We start from the raw sequence: 23,631 nt of genomic DNA on the forward strand, positions 1-23,631 counted from the left end.
CTCCCCAACAGCAGAGATTCCGAGTCGCAATGGAAGCCAAGCGTGGCTATGCAATGGCCCCCTTCTGGTCAGACCAAATTACCTATGACAGTCGATATCACTGGCTCTTCACCTAACACGAACAAACAGCGGTACCATGATTATTGAATCCGTCGTGGCACTGGCACTCGTCGCCTTGCCATGTTTAATATGCAAGTGCCCAGCCCAGCAACGCTTCCTATGCTGAAAATAAAAGTGCGAGTACTAAGCCGCCCGTATATACACGGAAACAATGATACTGGTGGTCTGCTGTATGTCTGTGCGAAGTTCGGACAAAGTTGAGGACGGAGACACATGTTGATGTAGTTGGGTCATCGCTAACAGTCAGCCGAAGAGGATCTCACAATTGACATCGGGCGGCCCCATCGGGTACCATATTTACTTCCTCGAGGCGGGCGAGAACTTTAGCCCCACAGCATCGGGAGCTATCGGGTAAGTACCATAGACATTGCAGATAACGATTGCCTTTGATTGAGGCATTTTCTATTGCCTCGGTAACATCCCGGCAATCTGGATGATTGTGTAAGCAGCATCATGTTTCCCGCCACGCCAGTATATAGATTATGCCTTTGGGGACTTTGGACGCTCTCCCTCTACTTATGTGTTCTATCAGAACGCGCATCCATCCTTTCAAACTAGCATTGCTTTGAGTCATATAAAACACAGAAACTTGGCGGTTTTAATGCGATTGAATTCCAAGGCTTCTACTGCGCCCATAGTGGCTCGATTTTATCAGTCCTCGTCATCTTTGTGACTAGAACGAAAAGAGAACCAAATGCAAATGCTGACTGGAAACACTGACGGATAGTGATCCCGATGGTCCCGCCAGTAACCCAGCATATTTCCGTCACATCCCATTGACCAAACCAACGCTCAGACTGATACTTATAAGTAGACAATGTTTTGATGAGCTCCGACAAGCCCGGAACCACATCAGGATGACCCTGGCTCGCTACAGTCATGAAGTTGCGTGTTGTCCTCGAGGAACTTCGGCGGTGCGAGACAAATTACCGCAGTCTTACTTCCGCTGACATCGGTGCATGAGTAGGTCGCACGTTCTATGAAAACTTGGCAAGTCAAGCGCTCGACTCATGAGGTAGTGGGTGGACAGTACGGTAACTTCTACAGATGCGGTCCATTTGTGCTGGCACGGTAATAGAACCTGGAGGATAATACGCTAAGCGGTGACCAAGGCCCTCCATAGCTCCATATTAGATGGTACATTGCCTCCCCCAGGATATCACGACTCACCATTTCAGTATCTCTACCAGTTCGAAGGCAAGCACGGATCATTCCACAATGACAGTGGACATCATCACTCCGAGTTAGCAGCCGTGGTGGAACTATAAGCACCATGAAACAGTGAGTGGGCAGTGCGCCATGGTCGTGGTCGCTATTGAGCTGCCCACTGGAAAAGTAACTTGTTTTCCCTCTAATTTTCCACAGATTACATTCGAGTTGCGATGGGCGTGGAACAACCAGCAGAGATGGTATCATACATCACTTTCTCGACACGAACATGCTGATATACAAACTCGGTAGTCTCTGTTCTTAGTTTTAGTACATAGAAGTTCCCAGTTAATTCCGTGATTTGGCGGCCAAAATAAGTTTCACAGTTCAGTCAACAAATTAAACTGCCTGGCATTATTGTTGGCACTGCGTGTCTACTGTTGTGAATTCGATGGTGAGCGCAAATGGTTGTGTGGTTGAGCTAAACCTGATGTTTCTGTCGATCCAGTTGCTCCTTTACATACATCAGATGTAAATAACACCAGCCATAGTCCAGTGCTGCATCCAAGCCGCTTAGCGCCAACTGGAATGAACAGTCAACTACAATGAGTTGAAACCTGACTTAAATAAGGGCTTTGTTGAGCTACCCAAGAATAACACTCTGAGGCCTTATCCTACACAGAGAAGCAGAAGTGATCACATTTCAGCCGTCGCAAAGGTAACAAAAGAATGGTTTGCCTGACACTCGAACTGGCAAATTGAGTCAGAATAGCAACATGCTCAAGTATTTGCGCTCACCTGCTCATCGACATATAGAAGCGAGACTCCACCACCTCCAATCTCGTCTTCGAATGTTTCAAAAGAAGATTCAAACATTATGCAAAACGTCAATCTAGGCAACGATCCTGTTCAAGAAAAGTCAACATCGCAAATAAGAACCCGGGGACGGGTACAAAATATCAGTATGTCAAATTCTGGAGCACGCCCTCGATCCATAATTCGAAAGAGGTATACACCATGAAGAAATTCAAAACCAAGTTTCAAGCATCATGAAGAAAAGAACAGAGCTTTCGTGTACTCACCGTCATTCCTTGGTGTCCCGATCAACCAAATGATGAACACGAAATGTTCAAGCAAAAAATAGAAGCAAGTAAAGAAAAATCGTGTCGAAAGAGAGTAAGCCCCATTAAGTTGATGATCCACCCACGGGTGGGTCTACAATCGCATAACTATGTCTATGAGCAACGAAGCACCTAGTGTAAGACAGATGACCCGAACGCGGCAATGCTCATATCTTCGCACAACCGCGACTTAAGTCGAGTTAGCCGTCTACAGTAGGCAATAGAGAAGACGAGGAGGAACCTGGATCCATTTCTGAACATATGCAGTATAAACAGAACCCAAGTAGATCATCCTCGTCCTACCCCCCTCGTCCCCCACAGCGTGCTTAAAGCTGGGCGCTTTGCGTATCGAACGAGGGTGATAACTCTATATCTCCGGGGACTTTCCCCACAGCGAAAAGAAAAAGCATGATAGCTCTTTTTGCGTATACTGTGACAGCGATTCTTCGGACGACACACATCGATGAAAAAAAGAAAAATTTTGCTTGTAAATTTTATACCCAAAATTTTTAACTCCGCTCCATTACGAGCTAATGTGGTGTAACGGTCACACGGAACGTAACACGGGGTTAATGGGGGAATTCCTGGACCCGTAGGTTTCAGGTTTCCATCCAAGGCAGACCTGGACCCTGTTGCATTGAGATCTGGTCAGGTGATTTTTTGATGCCTTGCATTTAAGTTGGAAGGCAGTAAAAAAGTTCTCGATTGTACCAAATCCAGTGGCATAACAGCTATGTTGCCACAGTTGTATCTTTCTGACTTTGCAGTAGTAGAGCCAAAGGTATTAGAGCCAATTTTGCAAGCAAATAGGTGAGATAGCTTTGCTGCACTGGCATGCAATGCTATAATCAAGCCATACAAAATTGTAGAGTTTGAGCTACAGTGGGAGGCAGCAAGTAATGAAAGTTGGCAAGGCTAATATGCTATTGACAGGTTGCATCTGTTCATGGATGAGTGCTCCCTGGCACAGGCCACAACATGAAACCAGGGCTTATATCATTTTCAAGGGACCAATAAAAGGGGTGTAAGGAATCAATTTTTCTATTGCATTCCCGTCATGTCATCTTTTATCTTCTTATTTTCCTTTCATACTCATATTGTTATGATAACACAATTCTTGGACCTTTAAATTTCATTCTCCTCTTCAACTTTCTTTTGTAGTTTTTACACCCTGTGCCATGCGGCACTTTCCATTCTTGTTCAAGCTCCACTTCTCGCGCTGCACTGCCTTTTCCATTTTAGATATAAGTTTCTCACACAGTGGAGCTAGCCACATGAGCTGTGCCCCATGACATCATCAGCCACTGCCTCCATCAACCGTACAGTACACATGTACAAACAAACTGTAGTAGTACCCAATAGATCAAGGAGACTCCTCAGCGAGTCCTCCTGTTGTTTACCCACAACAAACTCAGTCCTATCTAAAGGGTAACCACTCCCCTCACTTCTTTATAGCTTTGTCTGAGTTGGGTGCCAGAGTATACAAACTCTTGGTTATCACATTAGAACTCACTCTTACTACTCTCATACCTCACACTTTGTGCAAACCCGGTCCCCAGGGTTAAGGGGTTATTGTTTGGGAATATCCCATATAGCAGAAGGGTGCACTCCTAGCGATGGCCCCGTAGTGCTCTGGGAGAAGAGACAATTATCTATACACGGCCCCCAGTGTCAAGGGGAGTACTTAGCTCAGCAGTTTGTGTGTGACCACTGTTGATTAGAATTTACATACAAATCTTCTCTTTCTCTTTCCTCTGACTAGGTCAGGCACTTGCCTCTGCCAGTCTGGAGAAGGGTTGACAGCTTAACAAGCGGACCACCCCCTGACAACCATATGGACCAGGGTTTATTACATTTACCTTTTATATACTTTTCAAATACTATAGTGTGGGTAGTTGGATATTGAGATCCAATACTCAGCTGGGAAGAGGTAGATCCGCAGATAGCAAGCGGGGACCCCTAGTTACTTTTTTTACATTACCAAAGAGAACAAGTTGGCATGTCGTCGCAACCGGATATGAACAGTCTGCTGCACAATATGTGTGCACAGATTCATGCATTGACAAATCAGCTCGCCAAGATTCAGGCTGCCCCAGCAGCAGAACCTATGGTTGAGTGAAAGTTCAGCAAGAAAGTCGAGATTGTTGCTGACCCCGGCGCTTTTGAAGTAGACAGGGCTCAATTTGCCGAATGGTGGATCAAGCTCCAAATTTGGATCAAGACAAATTGGGATGCGTTTGCCAACAATTTTGAGATAGCAACTGCTGTGACAACACCAACAAGACACAGTCTTGGGGCACTGGAGCACAATGAAAACAACACTCAAAAGAAGAGGAAGAGGTGAGCGTGGTTACCCATTAGGTTTCAACAAGTTAGTTGTTGGTAGACAACAGGAGGACTTGCTGAGTCCTTCCCCATGTATTGCTCCTGTATATATACTAAAATACATGAGGTACTGTACAGTTGTAAATAAAGTTTAAAGTCTGATGTTTAGCATGTGACTATGGAAAGTCAAAAATGTAAAGTAAAGTAATTGGTCACATTACTGGTCATGTGACTTGGAAAATGAAAAGTAAAAGTACAAAAAGTGAAGCGTAATTAGGTGCTGGTACGTCAATTGTAACAACTGCTGTGCTATCTCAACTAAAAGGACCTGTGGCAGGTCAATACACCCAAGTAAGACTGCAGGAGTGCTACATGGTGGGAGTGTGGCCCACCTGGGACGATCTCAAGATAGAAATCAAAAAATATTTCAAACCGCAAGCTGAGCATGACTGGGTGCGTCAGCAAATCCATTCCTTCAAGCAAGGAAGCATAAGGGCGGATGATTATGTCACCCAGTTCCTGGCTCTCTCTATCCAAAGAGGGCTTGGAAATGAACATGCAGTAGAGCTGCTAGAATGCAATGTGAACCCCCGCATTGCCGAACAGATCTACCTGCAGGATACACAAAGTGACAACCTGGCCCTGGCGGCCGAGGAAGTTCGCCAAGTTGGTAGAGCCCTGGAGCTGTATATTATGCACCAAGATGGCGGGCCCACCACCAAAAATAACCTATCCCAGAGGTGCCCTGGGTCATCAAACCACCATAATCACTCTCACAGGTTCAAGCCGTTTGGGCTGCAGCCAGGACAGGGTGCTCCTATGGACATCGGCGCAGTCCAAGGCGGACAGATGCGCAGATTCAAGGGCAACTGTTACAACTGTGGCCAAGAGGGACACATATCCCAAGATTGCAGAAACGGGGCGCAGGCCGCCCAACAGAAAATAACCAAGGCAGGCGCGCCAATTAGAAATTGAAAAACTGGATGATCGGCTCAATACTCTGGCTGGTCGTTCTGTTACAATTGACATACCAGCACCTACTTACGCTTCACTTTTTGTACTTTTACTTTTCTTTTTCCAAGTCACATGACTGATCCTGTGACCATTTACTTTACTTTACATTTTCGGACTTTTCATAGTCACATAACCATCATGTGACACATCACCTAACCAGTGTCTAGACTCATCATGTGACCAGTCACATACTAAACATTGGACTTTAAACTCTATTTACAACTGTACAGTACCTCATGTATTTTAGTATATATACAGGAGCAATACATGGGGAAGGACTCAGCACTCCTGTTGTCTACCAACAACTAACTTGTTGAAACCCAATGAGTAACCACTCCCACCTCTTCCTCTTCTTTTGAGTGTTGTTTTCATTGTGCTCCAGTGCCCCAAGACTGCGTCTTGTTGGTGTTGTCACACATTTGTATGATGAGATCTGGGCCTTTTTCTATGACTAGCAGGTCAACGAGATGAAGGCTCAGGGAAAAGAGTTCGGAGCTTAGGTCACTTGGGTGCCTTCGCTCCACAAAACAATGAAGTAAACCACAACAAAGTGGCCCCTGCTCTGGGGTGTTGCACGAGCAATAAAGGAAAGAGGGTGGCTCCCCTATTTGTAAATAAATTTCTAAATCTATTATCTGAAACATGTACTTGTATGAAAAATTGTAACTGTAATATTTATGATACTACCGCTGCACCAGCGTCTCCCTTGGAGCATGGCCCCGGCGAGACAACTACTAGTGTGCTTGATTCTGGTAAAAATAAAAATAAAAACATAGAAAATATTAAAGTAGAAAAACATGTTTCTCTCAATTCTTCTTCTTTGGAGCCACTTTCCCCTGAAATCCCAAAGCGTGTGTTGATGCGCACATATTTATTCCAAAAAGAGATCCATTCAGACGTTGGTGTGGAAAACCTTGCGCGGGGCATAGTACACCCAATCAGCGCACTGCTTGATTCAGGCACTAACAGAATTTTCATAGATCAGGTCTGGGCGGAACAAATTGGACTCCCCCTTGTGAAATTAGACGTATCTATTCCTGTCCATAACATTGATGGTATGCTTAATGCGGGTGGCTGCATTACGCACAAATATTCTTTTGTTGTTGAGTACCAAGGACACAGAGAACAAGTCACCACCGAAGCTACCTAACTAGGGAAGATCAATTTAATCTTGGGCTGGACCTGGCTATTTAAACACAATCCTGAAATTAACTGGCAGACAGGGGTTGTCACATTATCACGTTGTCCTCAGGAGTGTAAGAACTTGGGTAAACCAACTCACGTCCATCAAACTGAGCGCCTTGAAAAGATAAACGCTGGTCACATTTATGAGCTCAGATCTTTAGAAAAGATTGGTAAAACCTGAAGAAGAGATTAAGAGGCTGGTACCTCCAAAGTACCATGACTTCTGGAAAGTCTTCTCAAAACATAAATCAGAACGCAACACTGACTTATGAGAAAACAACAGAATTAGAATCAGAATGTGATAGAGCGGGGAAAAAGACTAGTCTTCTGAATAGTGTAACAAGCAACAGGATTATGTAGTAGATGTAGAATTCCAATGTACAGAGCAATGATGCAATATGATGTCGTCATTGTGGTGAGCTAGCTTACACCCTCCCTTCCCAGAGGCTAAACCTTGGGGCCATGCTATAGATTTGAAGGACAACTTCAAACTGAGGAAAGGACACATGATACCCCTCTCTGCTCCAGAAAGAGATGAGGTTTCAAGTTTCATAGACAAACAGCTTAGGAAGAGTTACATCAGACCTTTTAAAAGCCCTATGACGTCCCCAGTGTTCTTTATTACTAAAAAGGATGGAAAAAAGCGCATGATTATGGACTATCATGAATGAGTACACAGTTAAAAACGCGTATCCACTGCCTTTGATCAGTCAGCTAGTAGACAAATTGGCTGGTGCCAAGATCTTGGCAAAGATGGATCTCAGATGGGGGTACAATAATATACGTATCAAGGAAGAAGATGCTTGGAAGGCCGCGTTCACGTGCCACCAAGGATCCTTTGAGCCCCTTGTCATGTTCTTTGGGTTGACCAATTCACCGGCGACCTTCCAGAGCATGATGAACGAGATCTTTGCGGATATGGAAAACTGTGTCGTCATTTACATTGACAATTTATTAATATTTACGAAGTCGGACAATGAAGCTGAGCATGACAGGATTGTGCAAGAAGTTCTTTGACACTTACAGGAACGGGACCTATTCATCAAACCCGGAAAATGGAATTTTAAAGTGAAGGAAGTAGACTTCCTTGATATGATAATTGGTAGAACAGAATCAGGATGGACCCTGAGAAAGTTCAAGCTATATTGGATTGGCCAGAACCTACTCCCGTCAAAGGAGTTAGGGCTTTCCTTGGCTTAGGCAACTTCTACCGAAGATTTGTTGAAAAGTTCGCAAAAATAACGAAACTGTTGAACAATCTCACAAAAAAAGACATTGTTTGGCACTGGGGCACCAAAGAACAAGAAGCTTTTGATAAGCTTAACAGGCATTTATGACAGCACCTATATTAGCATTTCCCAAATTAGACAAAGAGTTCCGGCTAGAAACCAACTCTTCTGATTTTGCTACTGGGGCTGTTCTATCAATTAAATGCGCTGACAATCTTTGGAGGCCTTGTGCCTATTTATTGCATAGTTTGTCGCCTACAAAGCACAACTATCAAATTTACAACAAAGAGATGCTGGCCATCATTAGAGCTTTAGAGCACTGGCGGCACTACTTAGAAGGTGCTAGGCACCAATTTGAAATATGGACTGATCATAAAAATCTGGAGTATTTTATGACGGCTCGGGACTTGAACCGGAGACAGGCCCGCTATGCGGTGTACTTGTCTAGGTTCAATTACAAATTAATTCATAAGCCTGGAAGTTCTATGGGGAAAGCGGATGCTTTGTCCAGAAGAGAGGATCATGCCAACAGCATCAAAGATGACAACAAAGGTGTTACCCTGATAGACCAATCAAGGGTTGCCAATGTTTGAATTGTGCAGATTTTCTGGAAGTCTTCAAGAAAGACATCTCCTCAGAAGAGAAGGCACACCTTGATGGCAATGAAAACTATTTATGGGAAGACAGGCTCTTCCATTTCAAAGACAAAATCTATGTGCCTGAGTCTGCAAGGATCAAGGCAATAGATAGACATCACAACACTCTAGTGGCTGGGCACTCTGGGTGGCAACAAACAATGGAGTTGATCTCCAGAAACTACATGTGGCCTGGCATGGTCAAAGATGTACAGGAGTATGTAAAATTTTGTCTGAGATGTGCCATGGCAAAGAATTCACATCAACCGCTGGCTAGTAAACTTATGCCAAATCCAATACCAGCTGGTTCCTGACAGGATATATCAGTTGATTTCACAACGGATCTGCCTGAGTCAAATGGGTATGATTCAGTAATGGTGGTAGTAGATCGCTTCTCCAAAGAAGTAGTATTTATTCCCACCAATAAAACCATTATGGCCGCTGGTATGGCAGATTTATTTAAAGATTTTGTATGGTCCATCCATGGGTTACCAGAAATGGTTATCTCCAATAGGGGACCCCAATTTACTAGTGAATTCACAAAAGAATTATGCCGGTGTCGATGATGAGAACTGCTGTTAGAAAACCACACACAAAACAAACTAACACACAATCCTCCCAGATTCCACGGAACTTGTTTATGGGCTTTGCCTCCTAGAACAGTGGAGTGGTCTGGTTGTTTGTGGGGTGGTACGTATAAAGATCCTTCAAAGTAAAACCCAGAGGTGTATGAGTGTGGGTTTTGAAGAGGAGGGATAGTTGAATTTATAGAAGGATAGGGGCTTTGTGATGAGTATAGACGAGCACTACCTTGCTAATCGTAGCACAAGGTAGGTTTGAGAATGACAATATGACAAGGTTCCCAGTGATAGCAGGCTCCTGACGCACAAACTATAGTGCTCAGAAGGACTCTAATCAAAAGGGATGACAATGACTTCAAAAGTGGGAAGTGATAATGACAGCAGTTGACAGTGGTAGAAGTGGGAAGTGTTGTGACCACACTGGATCACAAGTAGCAGAGTAGTGAACTTGAGAGTAGAGAAGAAGTCTGGATTGGAGTTCTTGTTCTTTTACAAGGTAAAATACAGGGGTTTATATAGTGAAAGAAAAGTAGGCTATGCACAGTATAGCTGTGCAAAAAGAATGAGAAAGAACATGAAGGAAGGAATGTATGCTGACAAATCCTGCGTAGGTAGTACAGGATAAGATTGTCAAAAAAGGAAAAGAAAAAGATAGAACAATGAATGCTGTGAGTAATGTCACAGGTTTGTACAGCCATAAAGTAAAGTCCAATAGCAAAAAGAGAGCAGGAAAATCATGATGTCATGGGAAGATGCAGTAAAAAAAGGGCAAGGCAAAACACTATCAGTATCAACACAGTTCCTTTATTGTCAGTCAGGCATTCTAAAAAAATATGTGTCCATAAAAAATGATTCAAAAATCAAAAATAATTGCACTGTAAATGAATGTTCTGCTGAAGAAAAAGAAACTGGAGCCACCGGTCCACCACCTAGTCCAAATCTGACAGTTCCATGGCCTTACCAATGTAGTGGTTGTGTTGGACCACCTGATCAAACGAGGGAGGGAGAGGAGTAGTTCCAATTTGGAACAAGTAAGTCCCAGGCAGTGTGTGGTAGGTGTAGCTGTAGCAAAGACGATGGACAAAAGATAAGTTTACCCAAGTGAATGGGACAGCGATGAACATGGGCGACGCAAGGGGATGAACCTTCTCCAGCTCAAAAACTACCCACCCACGCTCCAACCAGGCAGGACGAGCGACTGATGTTTTGATAGTATATGATGGCAGATCAACGTCATGAAGATGGACCTGTTGCCCTATTTGGACCGGCCGCCGGGGCTTTGCTGATATCAGCAGTGGCACGTGGTAGTCAACTGATCGGCAACGGAAGCGGATAGGAAGTGGTGACATCAGAAATGGTGGGGGTGCAAATAAGATGAGGAGGAGGAGGGTGGAGGTGACGGAAAAGTGGATTAGAATAGGGATCCAGAAACGACCGTCAGGTGAGAATAAAAAGGAGAGGAAGGGGCCCATGGTGGGGCTAGGCAAAGGAAGGGGAGTAAGGGAAACGACAAAAGCGAGGGCGCAATGCAATGTGTAGCCAGTGGCGACGCAAAAATTTGCCGAAATGCCGAAATGCGGAAAGTACCGGATGGAAAAGCAAAGGTGAGCGTGACTGGATTGCCTAATAGAGGTGGTGCTGATCAGCCACAAGTTCAAAAAGGGCAATATTAATTACTATTCCACGTGGCACTGTGCCTGTGTGGCGCAAAGGCGAGTCTTTTTGAATATTTGCTTCGTTATTGACACCTGTCCATGCTACCAATCAACTTTGGTGCATAACACCGGATGCTGGGCATCAATCCTAAATTATCAACGGTGTTCCATCTGCAGACTGATGGACAAACGGAGAGACTCAACCAGGAGTTGAAACAATATCTCCAGATATTTATTCATGACAGACAGACAGATTGGGCCAAGTGGATAAAGATAGCCTAGTTCTCTTATACTATTAAACAGTTGTTGGCTACAGGAAAGGTGTTACAATTGACGTACCAGTACCTACTTACGCTTCACTTTTTGTACTTTTACTTTTATTTTTCAAAGTCACATGACCAATCATGTGACCATTTACTTTACTTTACATTTTCGACTTTTCATAGTCACATGACCAAGTCATGTGACACAACACCTGACCAATGTCTAGACTCATCATGTGACCAGTCACATGCTAAACATTGGACTTTAAACTTTATTTACAACTGTACAGTACCTCATGTATTTTAGTATATATACAGGAGCAATACATGGGGAAGGACTCAGCAAGTCCTCCTGTTGTCTACCAACAACTAACTTGTTGAAACCTAATGGGTAACCACTCCCACCTCTTCCTTTTCTTTTGAGTGTTGTTTTCATTGTGCTCCAGTGCCCCAAGACTGTGTCTTGTTGGTGTTGTCACAAAAGGCACCATTTGAGGTTACAAGATTGTACCCTCCCAGAATGGGTGTGGAACCTGCAAGAACAAGGCTGCTGAGAACATGGTCAAAGACATGAAGTCTGTCTTGGACGAAATGTGCAAGGTGCTATTCAAAACTGCAAAGCAGATGAAAGACAGGGCAGAGCGTAGGCGCTCAAATGCCCCTGAGTACAAGGTCGGCGACCTGGTCTGGACCTTTAATTTTCATTCTCCTCTTTAACCTTTTTCTGTAGTTTTCACACACTGTGCCATGCGGCACTTTCCCTTTTGTTCAAAATCCTCTTTCTCGCGCTACACTGCCTTCCTTCTTATTTTAGCTACAAGTATCTCACACAGTGAAGCTGGTCACACGGGCTGTGCCCATGACATCATCAGCCACTGCCTTCATCAACTATATAGTACATATGTACAAACAAACCTGTAGTAGTATATATACCCCAATAGATCAAGGAGACTCCTCAGCAAGTCCTCCTGTTGTATACCCACAACTAACTCGGTCCTACATAAGGGGTAACCACTCCCTCATCACTACCTTTATAGTTTGTTCTAGTTGTGCACCAGAGTAACTAACTCTTGGTTGTTACAAGAAGCCCATCTGGACAATTTCCACAATGTTGTTTGAGAATTTTATTCCAAGAATCCCTTGGCTCCTAGGAAGCTTAGAGGCATGGATTCAGCCTTTTTTAATTCCCTGTTTCAACCTATGCCCCAAAATTTGACTACTACCTCCAGTACTTGGTCTTGCCTGAATGTTGAGCCTTAGGAGGGGGTTAGTATTATAATACACAATTTTTGGACCTTTAAATTTCATTCTCCACTTTAACTTTCTCCTGTAGTTTCCACACACTGTGCCGTGCGGCACTTTCCATTCTGTTCAAACTCCACTTTCTTACACTGCACTGCCTTTCTTTATTTTAGCTACAAATCTCTCACGCGGTGGAGCTGGCCACATGGGCTGTGCCCCATGATATCATCAGCCACTGCCTTCATCAACTGTACAGTACACATGTACAAATAGTCTGTAATAGTATATATACCCCAATAGATCAAGGAGACTCCTCAGCAAGTCCTCTTGTTGTTTACCCACAACTAACTCGATCCTATCCTATAGAGTAACCACTCCCACTCATTTCCTCTTTGCTTGTCTAAGTTGTGTGCCAGAGTATACAAACTCTAGGTTGTAATGTGGACTTTGCTCATGCTCACAAGGACTGGCCTGTGGAGGATTGGAAAAAGGTTGTATGGTCTGATGGGACCAAAATTAATTGCCTGGGGTCAGATGGATACAAGTGGGTGTGGAAAAAGCCAGGTGAGGGGCTCGGTGATAAACTGGTACAGGGAACTGTCAAGATTGGAGGAGGTTCTATGATGATCTGGGGCTGTATGATGTGGGAGGGAGTTAGGTATGCTGCTAGAAGTGATAGTAGGATGGATGGGGACTTTTACCTTCAGATCTTGAAGGATGAGCTGTTGAACACCCTGCTGCAGTATTATGGTTTCAATCCTCCTGACATTGTCTTTCAGCAAGGCAAAGGCCCCAAGTATACCTACAAAAAGGTCAAGGAGTGGCTAGATGATCAGGAATTTAGAACTATGGTGTGGCCTGCACAGTCTCCTGACCTTAATCCTATTGAACATAGGTGGGGTTGCTTTTAGAGGAGGCTTGCAGAGTATGAACACCCTCTAATGGGATGGAGGAGTTGTGGGAGAGGATTCAAGTGGAGTAGGAGAAGATAGCAGTTGCAGAGTGTTGCAGCTTAATTGAAAGCATGCCTAGGAGGATTCAAGCAGTGCTCAAGACAAAAAGAGGCTATACCAAGTACTGATATTCCCTAGATATCTCCCTTGATACCAAAAATGAAAAAACTGTTGCAATAATATTGCTGTTTTGAAATGGACATATCTCCACAGCCGCTGGGCCAAATCACATGACCCAGGAACCATTTTGTAGCCAAGACCAAGTAATTTTGTCAACCCCACCAAAGTCAAGCAACATTCCCATGCCTGTTAGTGGTGCACTTCACACACCATGTTTAGGCCAAACATTGCAATGGTTTTTAAAGTCACTGTATTCCTTAGTTCAATATTAGTTTGGATTTGTGCCTATACAGATACTCTTCAATCTCAATACTCTGGTTCACCACCTTTCCTCAAGGACTTGGCCAGACATTTGTTTTTGTTATATAGTTTCATATTCAATGCCTGACAGGGGGAGGGAGGGCTACACTTTTTTCCCCCATGGGGTTTTTAGTGCAGGCTCAAGGATATCCCCTTATGAGCCTGACAGAAGTGATTGAAGAACTAATGGGTTAGTGAAGGACATGGAAGGAAGGACCACTCATGCCAAGCCCTTTTCGTCCCAAAATTAAGCTCACTAGTCAAAGCACTTCCAAATATTATCTCCCAGCTTTGTAGCCAAATCTCAACCCCCCCATCTTTACACTACTCTCTTTAAACTTCAGAATCCACTGCACCTGCTGATAACTCAGCTGGGTGCATGTAGCTTTGAAAGTGAACAGCACCACAGCAAAACAGGGCCCCAAACACACTCACACAGTCTAACCTCCCTCAAGACCAGTCACATAAGAGTGATAGGAATAATGCAAGATACATTGGATGTACCAGGTTGTCAGTACTTGTTGTATGTAAATAGTAAAGTCTCTGACAAGTATTCTGTAGAACCTCTAAACAAATATTATTGGCACATATACAAAAATTCTGCAGAGTGACCACTGCAGCTGCAGACAGTGCAAGGTTTTTGTCCTTCAGATTTGAGACATTGTCTCCTGCCACCCCCAATAATACCTGTTTTGAGAACAGCTAAAGTGGCAAGAGGAAAGTTATCATCCATGCTATTGCAGTAGCTGTGTCTGCACACTATTTATTACATTGGCATGAGCAACGTAAGGCATTAGCTTAACAGCAGAACTATTTCCAACAGTAGCGCTGTATACTCTGTCAACTATCAAGGCTTCAGAGAAAAAAATAGGGGGCAGACAACGGGAGCTACAGCAGTGGGATCTCAAGCCATGAAGGGTTCCCTCCTTCTTGAAGTAATGTATTAGAGAGACTGCATGTCACTGCAGGCATTGGCTTATCTAAGCCCAGCTTATATCCTGAAAAAATGGGAGTTTTGGGTTCTGATTAGCTAGAAAAAGCTAAAATTGAATGTTTTCAGGATATAAGCTGGGCTTAAATAAGCCAATGCCCGCAGTGTGTGCTGCTCCAATTGAGCACAAATCAACGACTTGCAAAAATAAAAAAGTATCCAGTAAGGTTGGGGAAGATAAAATGTATGATTTTGCTGCAGGGCCATACATTGTGTGGGTAAATATGTTGCTTTCTGTACAGGTCCAAACATTTGGAGGTGCATTTCAGTTTGATTCAGTTTGCCATCATCAAGCACATCAAGAGTTGGCAGACTGCTGATTGCCCATGGTGGGGAGGAAGAGGAAGAAATAATGATATAAAAGAGTGAGACCTTAGGTCTTAGCAACTAGATAAATAAGAAGATGACTGAGATGAGATGAGTAATTTATAAAAGGTCCGCAAAAATCACAGCGTAAATGCAAAATGGAAACCTGGATCCTAAGGGTCCAGGAACTACTCATTTATATTTATGCTTCCTTTCTTTTCTTGCGCTTTCAGCTTATTCTGTCTATTGTCATGTGGCTACCTTGGTGCTACTCACTCTTGCATCCATTGTATGTTGTTGCTCTGTAATTACTGTAAAGACTGTGCAGAATGTTAACTGTGATGGCTTGGTGTGTGATCTGGACACAGCCAGGGCAAGGCCTGCCCCAGAGGGCAATGATTATGAGAGAGTTCTCAAGTTGCTCTGAATCACAATGTAAAGTCTTCTGATGTATTCGGAATCAACTGGGGACTCTATGAAATACAAGTCCTTTATATACAAAAACAAGAGTGAACTATGTTGTAAAGGGAAACAACGAATGTGTAAGGACCATTTTACTATTTTCTTATCTTCTCTATGTCTTGGTTCTCGAACACTTTTCCCATTACACCTCTGGCTCTAGGGCTAGAGGTATTGTTTGCTATCTTACTTCTCATAGCCATCATAGGCTTTCTTAACCACAGCTACCACTTTATATCACAGATCAGAGACTGGGTATCACTCCCAGCCAGCCAGCACAATGGGTAGGGACTGGTAGTAGGCATCTCGCCAACCAGCTCCAAGCCCCATCAAGGCCTGGATATACTAATAAACACTTTGATCAGGATCGTACCTCATCATGAGGATACGGTTCCTGAACACGCATGACAAACACCTATTATTAGTACAATTCTCTCACCCGCTGATTAATCAAGTCAAAGTTGTACAATAGTTGTTCCCTTTTTCTTATTGGACGATTTATTCCTCAGACCACTTTTCGTCTATACTCCTTTTGGTCTGAAGAACAGACAGTTAGCTATATAAACCTTACACATCACATGTATAGCTCTTTAGTTTTCTATTACTTGAATTATCCGCTTTACCTCTTATCAGAAACCTCTGAGTCCTACTTCTACATCCTCTACTTGCTATATTCTCTAGCATCTGTTGATAACCAGGCTCATTGAACCCCTTACTCCCTGCAAGCGCAGTAGGAGACAGGTTTTGTTTCTGTTATAGTTTATTGTTGCCTCACAGAATGGCTACTGAGTAATGACAGTGCATCAGGAAATTGGTGAGGAAATGATATGACCAGACAGAGTTTGTATATCACTTTATCATTTTTCATCATTCTGCTCTATTTTTATCATGGATTATAAGGCTTTATAATCAACACAGTTTTAGTGTTTTTTTTGGAGTGCTTAAACATGACTAATCACAGTGTAGGTGGGTGGCTGCACAACAGAGTTGAGGACTTGGTAAAATTTGCAAGTTTTTTGTATAATCAATGCTAATCATCAAAAAAAACCAGTACAAGGGCATGCAGTCTAATGGCTTAGAGGTTAGATTACCTGCAGCATTTAAGATTCCGACCATGTAATCTCAAGTTCAAACCTTGCTTGTGCAAAATGTAAAAAAGCAAAATGAGCTCATAAATTACTTATATAATCATGCAATTATTAATTAAGTTGAATTTTGGAGTAATAAAATCTACAAACATTGATAAATACATAAATACAAAGAGTTACTCATAAAATATAGCGAATAATATAGTACATGGCCAGAGATTTGTAGCCACTCCGCACAAGTTTCTCCGACATAGACCCCATACATGTGGCAGCCCAGACTCAGCTCCATGTGTTCATCAGGTCCAGCTTTTTTTTTCAAATATAACCATGGACTCTGATCCAGATCCCAACCAAGCACCTGATTTCTCAATTTGCAACCATACCCAGACCCCAGCTCAAGATAATCTTCAAATGATCTCCAACCCCGCTATCAAAGCTTATTATGACCGGTTAGATTGTGATATGCTTTGCCGTTATTACTCTGTTTTTGTATTCATACCATAGTACTCCTAGATCAATACCAGTGCTTAATCTCTCCCCCATCTTTTCCAAGATGCCTATATCAATTGACAAAAGTAAGTGCTGGCTTGAGTTCACTGTAAAATACCAAGGCTGAGACATATCATTCTCGCACTGTAAGCATTATGGGAGCTTGTACACAATTCAGAAGGCCAGCCCCAATATAGGTGCCGTTTGTGTCGCAATGGGCGCTTGCGCTATCCATGGCACCTACCCCGCCATGTACAGTCTCTTTTGCACCAGGCCCAAGCCGAGTATGCTCGCCAATATGAGCTTGATCTTGATCAAGCTCAACCTCCTGGATCACCACCTCTGGCTCCTAAAGCCTCGGTCCCCCAAGCATTTACATTAGTCAATAATGGCATTTGTACTTTTCTTACATCTTTAACAGGTGATAATCATTCCAGCCTACAGTCTCAGCCACCTGCCAATCCCCTGCCATCTTTCCCCAACATCATCAACTTTGACTAGGGTCTACTCAACAACCCCTCACATGCCGTTCTTGATCTGCAACCTGAGCAGGAAGTAGTTGCCTCAATAGCGCAGGCTGCTCTTGACCACTTCAATGCACTCTCGGATTCCTCAAATGAAGACCTTGAATGGTTGTATGCTCCCAGCAACGATGATTTGCTGGAGGTTACTGTGATTGGTAAGCCTCATGCTTTTTTTTTCATTAGTTATAACTGTGACGCTTTCCAGTCAATGATGATATTGAAACAGCCAGTCATGGATGCAAACGTGCTTGTACTGCAGACCATACAGCAACCTCATGCTGGTGGTTCCCTTGGCAAGTCAAGGTTGTAAGTAGTCCGCTCCCCCAATATGTTCCTCTAGCGTACCATCTACATTATATCACTTATACAGACATGTACCATGGATATATTAATGAATTTACCCCACTCAGTTTTCTCGCAGAAACAACTTGATCTGTTTCTCTGGCTGCTCAAAGTCAATGATGTAGATGATGTCCCATCAGTCAAGACCATACAAAGTCTTAATTCCGCTTTGCAGAAGTGCTGTGGCATTGGGACTATCACTTACAAAGGAGCGCTGGGGAATCATTACCATGTAAACAACCTCGCTCATATAATATCTCAGGTAATTCTAACCTCATTTTTTTGAGCATGACACGACATTCCTATCCTTTTAACAGGAGATGTCAAACCCCAAGGTTAGGCCCCACTTACACTTCTACCCCAAAGACAGTGGACTATGGCTCTCAGAGGCTCGACAGGGTTTGTGCTGGCTGTGTGAAGTTCCAGATGAGCAGCTCACACCTATGGCACGGCTCAACAGCCACGATTATTACATACATGAACCTGCAATGCTCTCAAATGGCCATGTATGTATCCCCTTCCGCTGGTTTTATCATACTCAGAATGGCCATCCAATGATGTTTGCCCAGTGCTGGGCCATGGAACCTGTAGACACAGACCACCAGCGTAGTTGGAAGGTCATCAAATGTGATGATTATGTGGTTTTGCAGAATGAGTTCCTTATGAATTTCCTGCAGCTTTGTCAAAATGTGAAGTGATATAATCTTCCTGACCCCAGGCTTCTCTCTGGTACATTAAAAAATGAGATTGTTTCCCCAACAACATATTGATTATTTTATTTATCAGCCGTTGTAGACTCCAAGACATCCTCAACTTCTGAGTGGGCATTTACAGATCCCAATGTTGGGAATCGATGGCGTGCACTGTCAAAAAGGCACAAAGTGCTCAGTTTTCCAATATGGATGTACTGTAATAACATGTCTGGTAATATGTCCAAGAAATGGAATGAACATAACAGTTTTCTGTTTATTCCTGCAGGTCTTCCATGTTCTGAGGCCCAACAAGAATACAATGTACACTTTTTGTGTACATCCAACTTAGCACCTCCACTGGAGATGCTGGATGGTATTGTTGGCCAGCTCAAGCATGTCAACTTCTTATTACTTTACAATACCTGGACTAACAGTATCAACTTTCTAGAAACGCACAAAAAAGTGGTGTTTGGTCATGGGACTCTCAAACAAATGAGCCAGTCCTTCTTCTACCCTTCGTACTTGCTCTGTTGGGAGACAATCCTATGCAGAGTGACTTTGCTTGCCACATAGGACTGTGTGGCAAACTTTTTTGTCGTGCATGCTGGGTCAAAGGAACTGATGCTGCTACCAACATCCTCGAGTCAGCAGGCCAGTGTGTCCACCAAGAAAGCAATGGAGCCGAAAGTGATGCAGACAGCCAAATGGCCAGCGACGACAGTGCAAATGAAGGAACATCCAATCCAGCCAGTGAAACTGAAAGTGTACATTCAAATACAACAAAAAGCAAGCGCAAACAAGGGCTGGAGACCATGGCTAACATGCTTAGTCGTGTTTGAGATTTTGTCAAAGTATGCTCTTTTATTATGATGCAACTACCCATAGCTGATCTGTCAAATTCTATCTAGGTTGGTAAACCTCGAAACAAGCAAGAAACAATCACTCAATTGTGTGCCCAATTTGTTCAAGCATCCCAGCTTGATTCAAAGACAAAAGTCAACAAGATGCGCACAGAATCTGGTATCAAAGACACCTTTCAGAAGTATTTTATAGATAAGGTTGTCGGTTCATACCAGCGTTTGAGAGGTGTGGCAAGCAAACAAGCTGCATTAGATGAGTCAATAGCATCTTTTCCCGACACAATCATCAGTCCTGTGTGGAGAATCAAAGGTAATTTCATTTGTGGTATTTTCGTCAATTTACTCAAAACCTTATGCTTCACAGGACTTGACCCACACCAAGACACGCCTGTTAAAATACTACATATTGTGTTACTTGGCTTTGTTAAATACTTGTGGCGGGACTTAGTACAGCTTCAGCTTAAGGGTAAACCTGACAAGCTCAACCTCCTTGCCACCAGACTGTCATCTCTTAATGTCAATGGCCTTGGCATCTCACCACTTGCTGGAAAAACTTTGGTACAGTATTCTGGTTCACTCACAGGGCAGGATTTTTGTGCCATAGTTCAGGTGGCCCCATTCGTCATCTATGACCTTGTCTCCAAGGAGTGTATGGATACATGGGTTGCATTATCCAAGTTGATTCCGTTGATTTATCAGCCAGAAATACATGACATCAACGCACACTTGGTCAGTGGCAGCTTGTTTAATATAAAGTTTTACTCATGAGCGTCATTAGGACATACTCACAAAAGAAATAGAATATTTCTTATTATGTTCAGCATAATGGACATGTTGTTGGTTTAACAAGCCAAAATTTCACATTTTTGTACACTTAGTACAACATATCTATCGCTTTGGTCCCGCAATTATGTTTGCTACTGAAGTATTTGAGTCATTTAATGCAGTTATACGGGCCAAAAGTATCCATTCTAATCAACATGCCCCTTCTTGCGACCTTGCACAAGCATTTGTGCAAGGGAACCGCATTCAACATCACCTTAGTGGAGGCAAATTTGTTTATTTGCCTGCCTCACCTGCCGAGCACACACTGGATGGCCCCATTCCCATGCAAGGACAACAATCTTTCTCTTTTTGTGCATCTGACTGGTGTGAGGTTGGGCCTGGCCCTCTATCACTAATTGCATCTGTTACGATAACACAATTTTCGGACCTTTCCTTTAATTTTCATTCTCCACTTTAACCTTTCACTATAGTTCACACTCCGTGCCATGCGGCACTTTCCTTTTTTGTTCTAACTCCACCTTCTCGTGCAGCACTGCCTTTATTCTTCTTTTAGACACAAACTCTCTCACACAGTGGAGCTGATCACACGGGCTGTGCCCTTTGACATCATCAGCCACTGCTTTTATCAACTGTACAGTACATAGGTACAAACACTCTGTATTAGTATAAATACCCCAATAGATCAAGGAGACTTCTCAGCGAGTCCTCCTGTTGTTAACCAACAAACTCTCTGCAGCTTAAGGGGTAATCACTCCCTCATCACTACCTTTATAGTGTGTTCTTGTGTGCGCCAGAGTAACTAACTCTTGGTTGTTACAGCATCCCCAAATACAGTTTCACATGACCTGGGTATTAATCCCCACTTTCCAAAACTATGAGTTGGTAAGTCCTCTTCATTACTTAGTGATAGCCAGTTACTTGTGTTCTAATTCTTGCCACTACAGGACTTTGTGTATCCGACAATAAAGTTGCGCATTTATTTGCTTCCACCTTGACAGGGCAAAAACTCCCTCATGCAATGCCTGATGCTGGTTCCTGTCTTTGCAAAACCAATGATACCGTTGTGCTCTCAAACGGTGACCAATGTGCCCTGGGCCAATTTGTAGTTGTCCAGCCACGAGGATCTCTTGACCTCATTTATATGGCACAAGTGGAAGAAATTTTGCAAGTAAAGGGCACACCAAACGAGCTTACACAACTCGCAGATGGCATTCTAGTCCAGTTGGTATCTACAAGTCAACACTCAGATGCTTATTCAATGCCTCGCACTATTTTAACTGATGGATGGGGTCTCCTACATGTCGAGGCAAGTCATTACAACATAATCATATTTTTACATTTTTTACACATTCTTAGGACATTATGTGTACGGTCAATGTGCAATGCAACTGTAACGACAATCTATGTGATACGTCAGGGATCCGCTATGTGTATCAAGAGCGGGTGCGGACTGATCACACTCTACCTACTGTGGCCCATAGGCACCCATCAGACCTCATCCTCAACACCGCCCAAATGCGAGATGCTGCACATGTACAGCATTTCCGAATAAACTTGCCTATCCCGGATATTGAAGAAGTTTTGACTGGGAGTGTGGCACGTGAAGTTGATGCACGGAGATCAAGTACTGCACAGAAGGCATTGAGTTCGTTGAAGAATGCAGGGCTGGGACGCCATTCACAAAATGCCACAAGCCTTGGTACAGTCCAAGCATCTTGAGTGTCACAGCTTCGGCAGTAGATACCTTGCAATAGTGGTTCTGATGTAATATGAAATCCTTCAGCTGCTCACATCAGTTCCTACAACGATAGCTTCTCAGGCCATTCATCTGCAAGGTTGCATTCCAGCTCAGTCCAGTTCCTACAATGATAGCTTCTCGGGCCGTTCATCTATGAGGTTGCAGTCCAGCTCGGTCCAGCCCCTACAACAATAGTTTCTCAGGTCATTCATTTGTGAGGTTGCGGTCCAAATAATTTTGTCAATGTGATTTGAATTGGCTGAGTTGCGTGCTGCCAAATGTGGCCTGTTCAGCACTTTTGCTTCCGCACACCATGGCAAGAAGGTTTGAACTTGCGAATTTGCTTCTGTTGATATTGAGCTGCAGGCTAACTAAGCCCAGCGATAGTATACTCAATATATTCTAGACTGCATATTTTGTCAATGTCAATCATACCTTGTATTAACATGCTCTTTTTTAGGTTTCAATCGAGCCTCGTTTCTGATGTGTTGCCCACAACAATTTCTGTCTCATCAATTGCACTGCAACAACTCTATCACACAAGCTCAATCATAACAATACTCAATGTAGTAATACACTGCTTCAAAAGCTCCAATTAGCCTCTATTTGATCAAGAAACTGGCGCCCCTGCAGGTAAGTACTTATAGCGTGCTTCATGTGCTCCACTTCCACTAACAGCTCTTTCACATGGAATTTGGCCAGAGTTTCAATTGCATCGGGTAGTGTTGATATGATGGAATTGCAGGTGTGACCTGCTGAGGTGCCCGGGAAACGGTTGAGGGATGAGAGTGTCTGGAAGGAGTTTGGCTGTTGCTGGTCTGGTTTGAATCAAAAGTCAGACTTGGTGCTTATGATGTTGCATTTGGAGATACTCACTAGGTTCTGTATTGTTTGCGGATGTTTGTCTGCCTGTCAAAGCCCATGCCATGGTCCATCAAGTAAGTCATGCTCATTATCAGAGTGAACAAACCACTCATGTGTTTCCAGTGCCAATCTGACATGTTTCACAAGGCAGCGGTGCTTGTGGGAAGGCTCAATAGCCATGGCATGCGGTCTGGAACAGGTGAGTTGGGAGGAATGAGCCTTGTGGCAAGACATTGAGACGCACCATACTGAACAAATAGCAGATGACATGCGCTGGCTGTGACATCATTTTATGGTGACCGGTGTGACAGGAGGTGTGAGCATGGTTGAGAATGGGATAGTGAGTTGTTCTACGCTATGCAAGTTATAATTTGACACATTTCCAGCTTGCAATCAGTCTCCGGGAACAATGAGCCAACACCAGCAAACAAAAGTGTGTTGCATTCACGTTGATCACTGCGGGCACATTGCGCATTTTCGGAGGGCTCACGTGAATTCTATCCAAAATGGTATAAAAACAGTATGTCAGGCTTCAACATCTCAACTCCCCGCTTAATCATGCCTTATTCACAAGAAAGCTCAAGGTTTACCTTGCCATCC

The 23,631-nt window shown here is 43.4% G+C and overlaps 5 protein-coding genes across 5 annotated transcripts; 3 read left to right on the forward strand and 2 right to left on the reverse strand.

Moving 5' to 3' along the window:
• Positions 1–762: 762 nt before the first annotated feature.
• SERLADRAFT_463746 (uncharacterized protein) lies at positions 763–2,855 on the reverse strand (the record flags this gene model as incomplete). Its single annotated transcript, XM_007316668.1, has 4 exons — positions 763–1,235; positions 1,291–1,886; positions 1,970–2,019; positions 2,068–2,855. The coding sequence occupies 2 exons, from the start codon at positions 1,534–1,536 to the stop codon at positions 1,116–1,118; spliced, it is 366 nt and encodes a 121-aa protein (XP_007316730.1).
• Positions 2,856–5,087: 2,232 nt separating this feature from the next.
• Positions 5,088–5,690, forward strand: SERLADRAFT_436369 (uncharacterized protein; the record flags this gene model as incomplete). Its single annotated transcript, XM_007316669.1, has 1 exon — positions 5,088–5,690. The coding sequence occupies one exon, from the start codon at positions 5,088–5,090 to the stop codon at positions 5,688–5,690; it is 603 nt and encodes a 200-aa protein (XP_007316731.1).
• Positions 5,691–6,381: 691 nt separating this feature from the next.
• SERLADRAFT_436370 (uncharacterized protein) lies at positions 6,382–7,095 on the forward strand (the record flags this gene model as incomplete). Its single annotated transcript, XM_007316670.1, has 2 exons — positions 6,382–6,784; positions 6,884–7,095. The coding sequence occupies 2 exons, from the start codon at positions 6,382–6,384 to the stop codon at positions 7,093–7,095; spliced, it is 615 nt and encodes a 204-aa protein (XP_007316732.1).
• A 9,968-nt stretch (positions 7,096–17,063) lies between these two features.
• On the forward strand, positions 17,064–20,521 carry SERLADRAFT_407303 (uncharacterized protein; the record flags this gene model as incomplete). Its single annotated transcript, XM_007316671.1, has 14 exons — positions 17,064–17,185; positions 17,290–17,311; positions 17,484–17,606; positions 17,727–17,904; positions 17,955–18,055; positions 18,171–18,353; positions 18,409–18,597; positions 18,661–18,718; positions 18,878–19,015; positions 19,070–19,335; positions 19,357–19,545; positions 19,692–19,953; positions 20,008–20,372; positions 20,465–20,521. The coding sequence occupies 14 exons, from the start codon at positions 17,064–17,066 to the stop codon at positions 20,519–20,521; spliced, it is 2,253 nt and encodes a 750-aa protein (XP_007316733.1).
• A 2,205-nt stretch (positions 20,522–22,726) lies between these two features.
• SERLADRAFT_385366 (uncharacterized protein) lies at positions 22,727–23,103 on the reverse strand (the record flags this gene model as incomplete). Its single annotated transcript, XM_007316672.1, has 2 exons — positions 22,727–22,985; positions 23,044–23,103. The coding sequence occupies 2 exons, from the start codon at positions 23,093–23,095 to the stop codon at positions 22,750–22,752; spliced, it is 288 nt and encodes a 95-aa protein (XP_007316734.1).
• Between the last annotated feature and the right edge of the window lie 528 nt (positions 23,104–23,631).

This window comes from Serpula lacrymans (genome assembly GCF_000218685.1).
Source record: "Serpula lacrymans var. lacrymans S7.9 unplaced genomic scaffold SERLAscaffold_5, whole genome shotgun sequence".
Taxonomy (NCBI): domain Eukaryota; kingdom Fungi; phylum Basidiomycota; class Agaricomycetes; order Boletales; family Serpulaceae; genus Serpula; species Serpula lacrymans.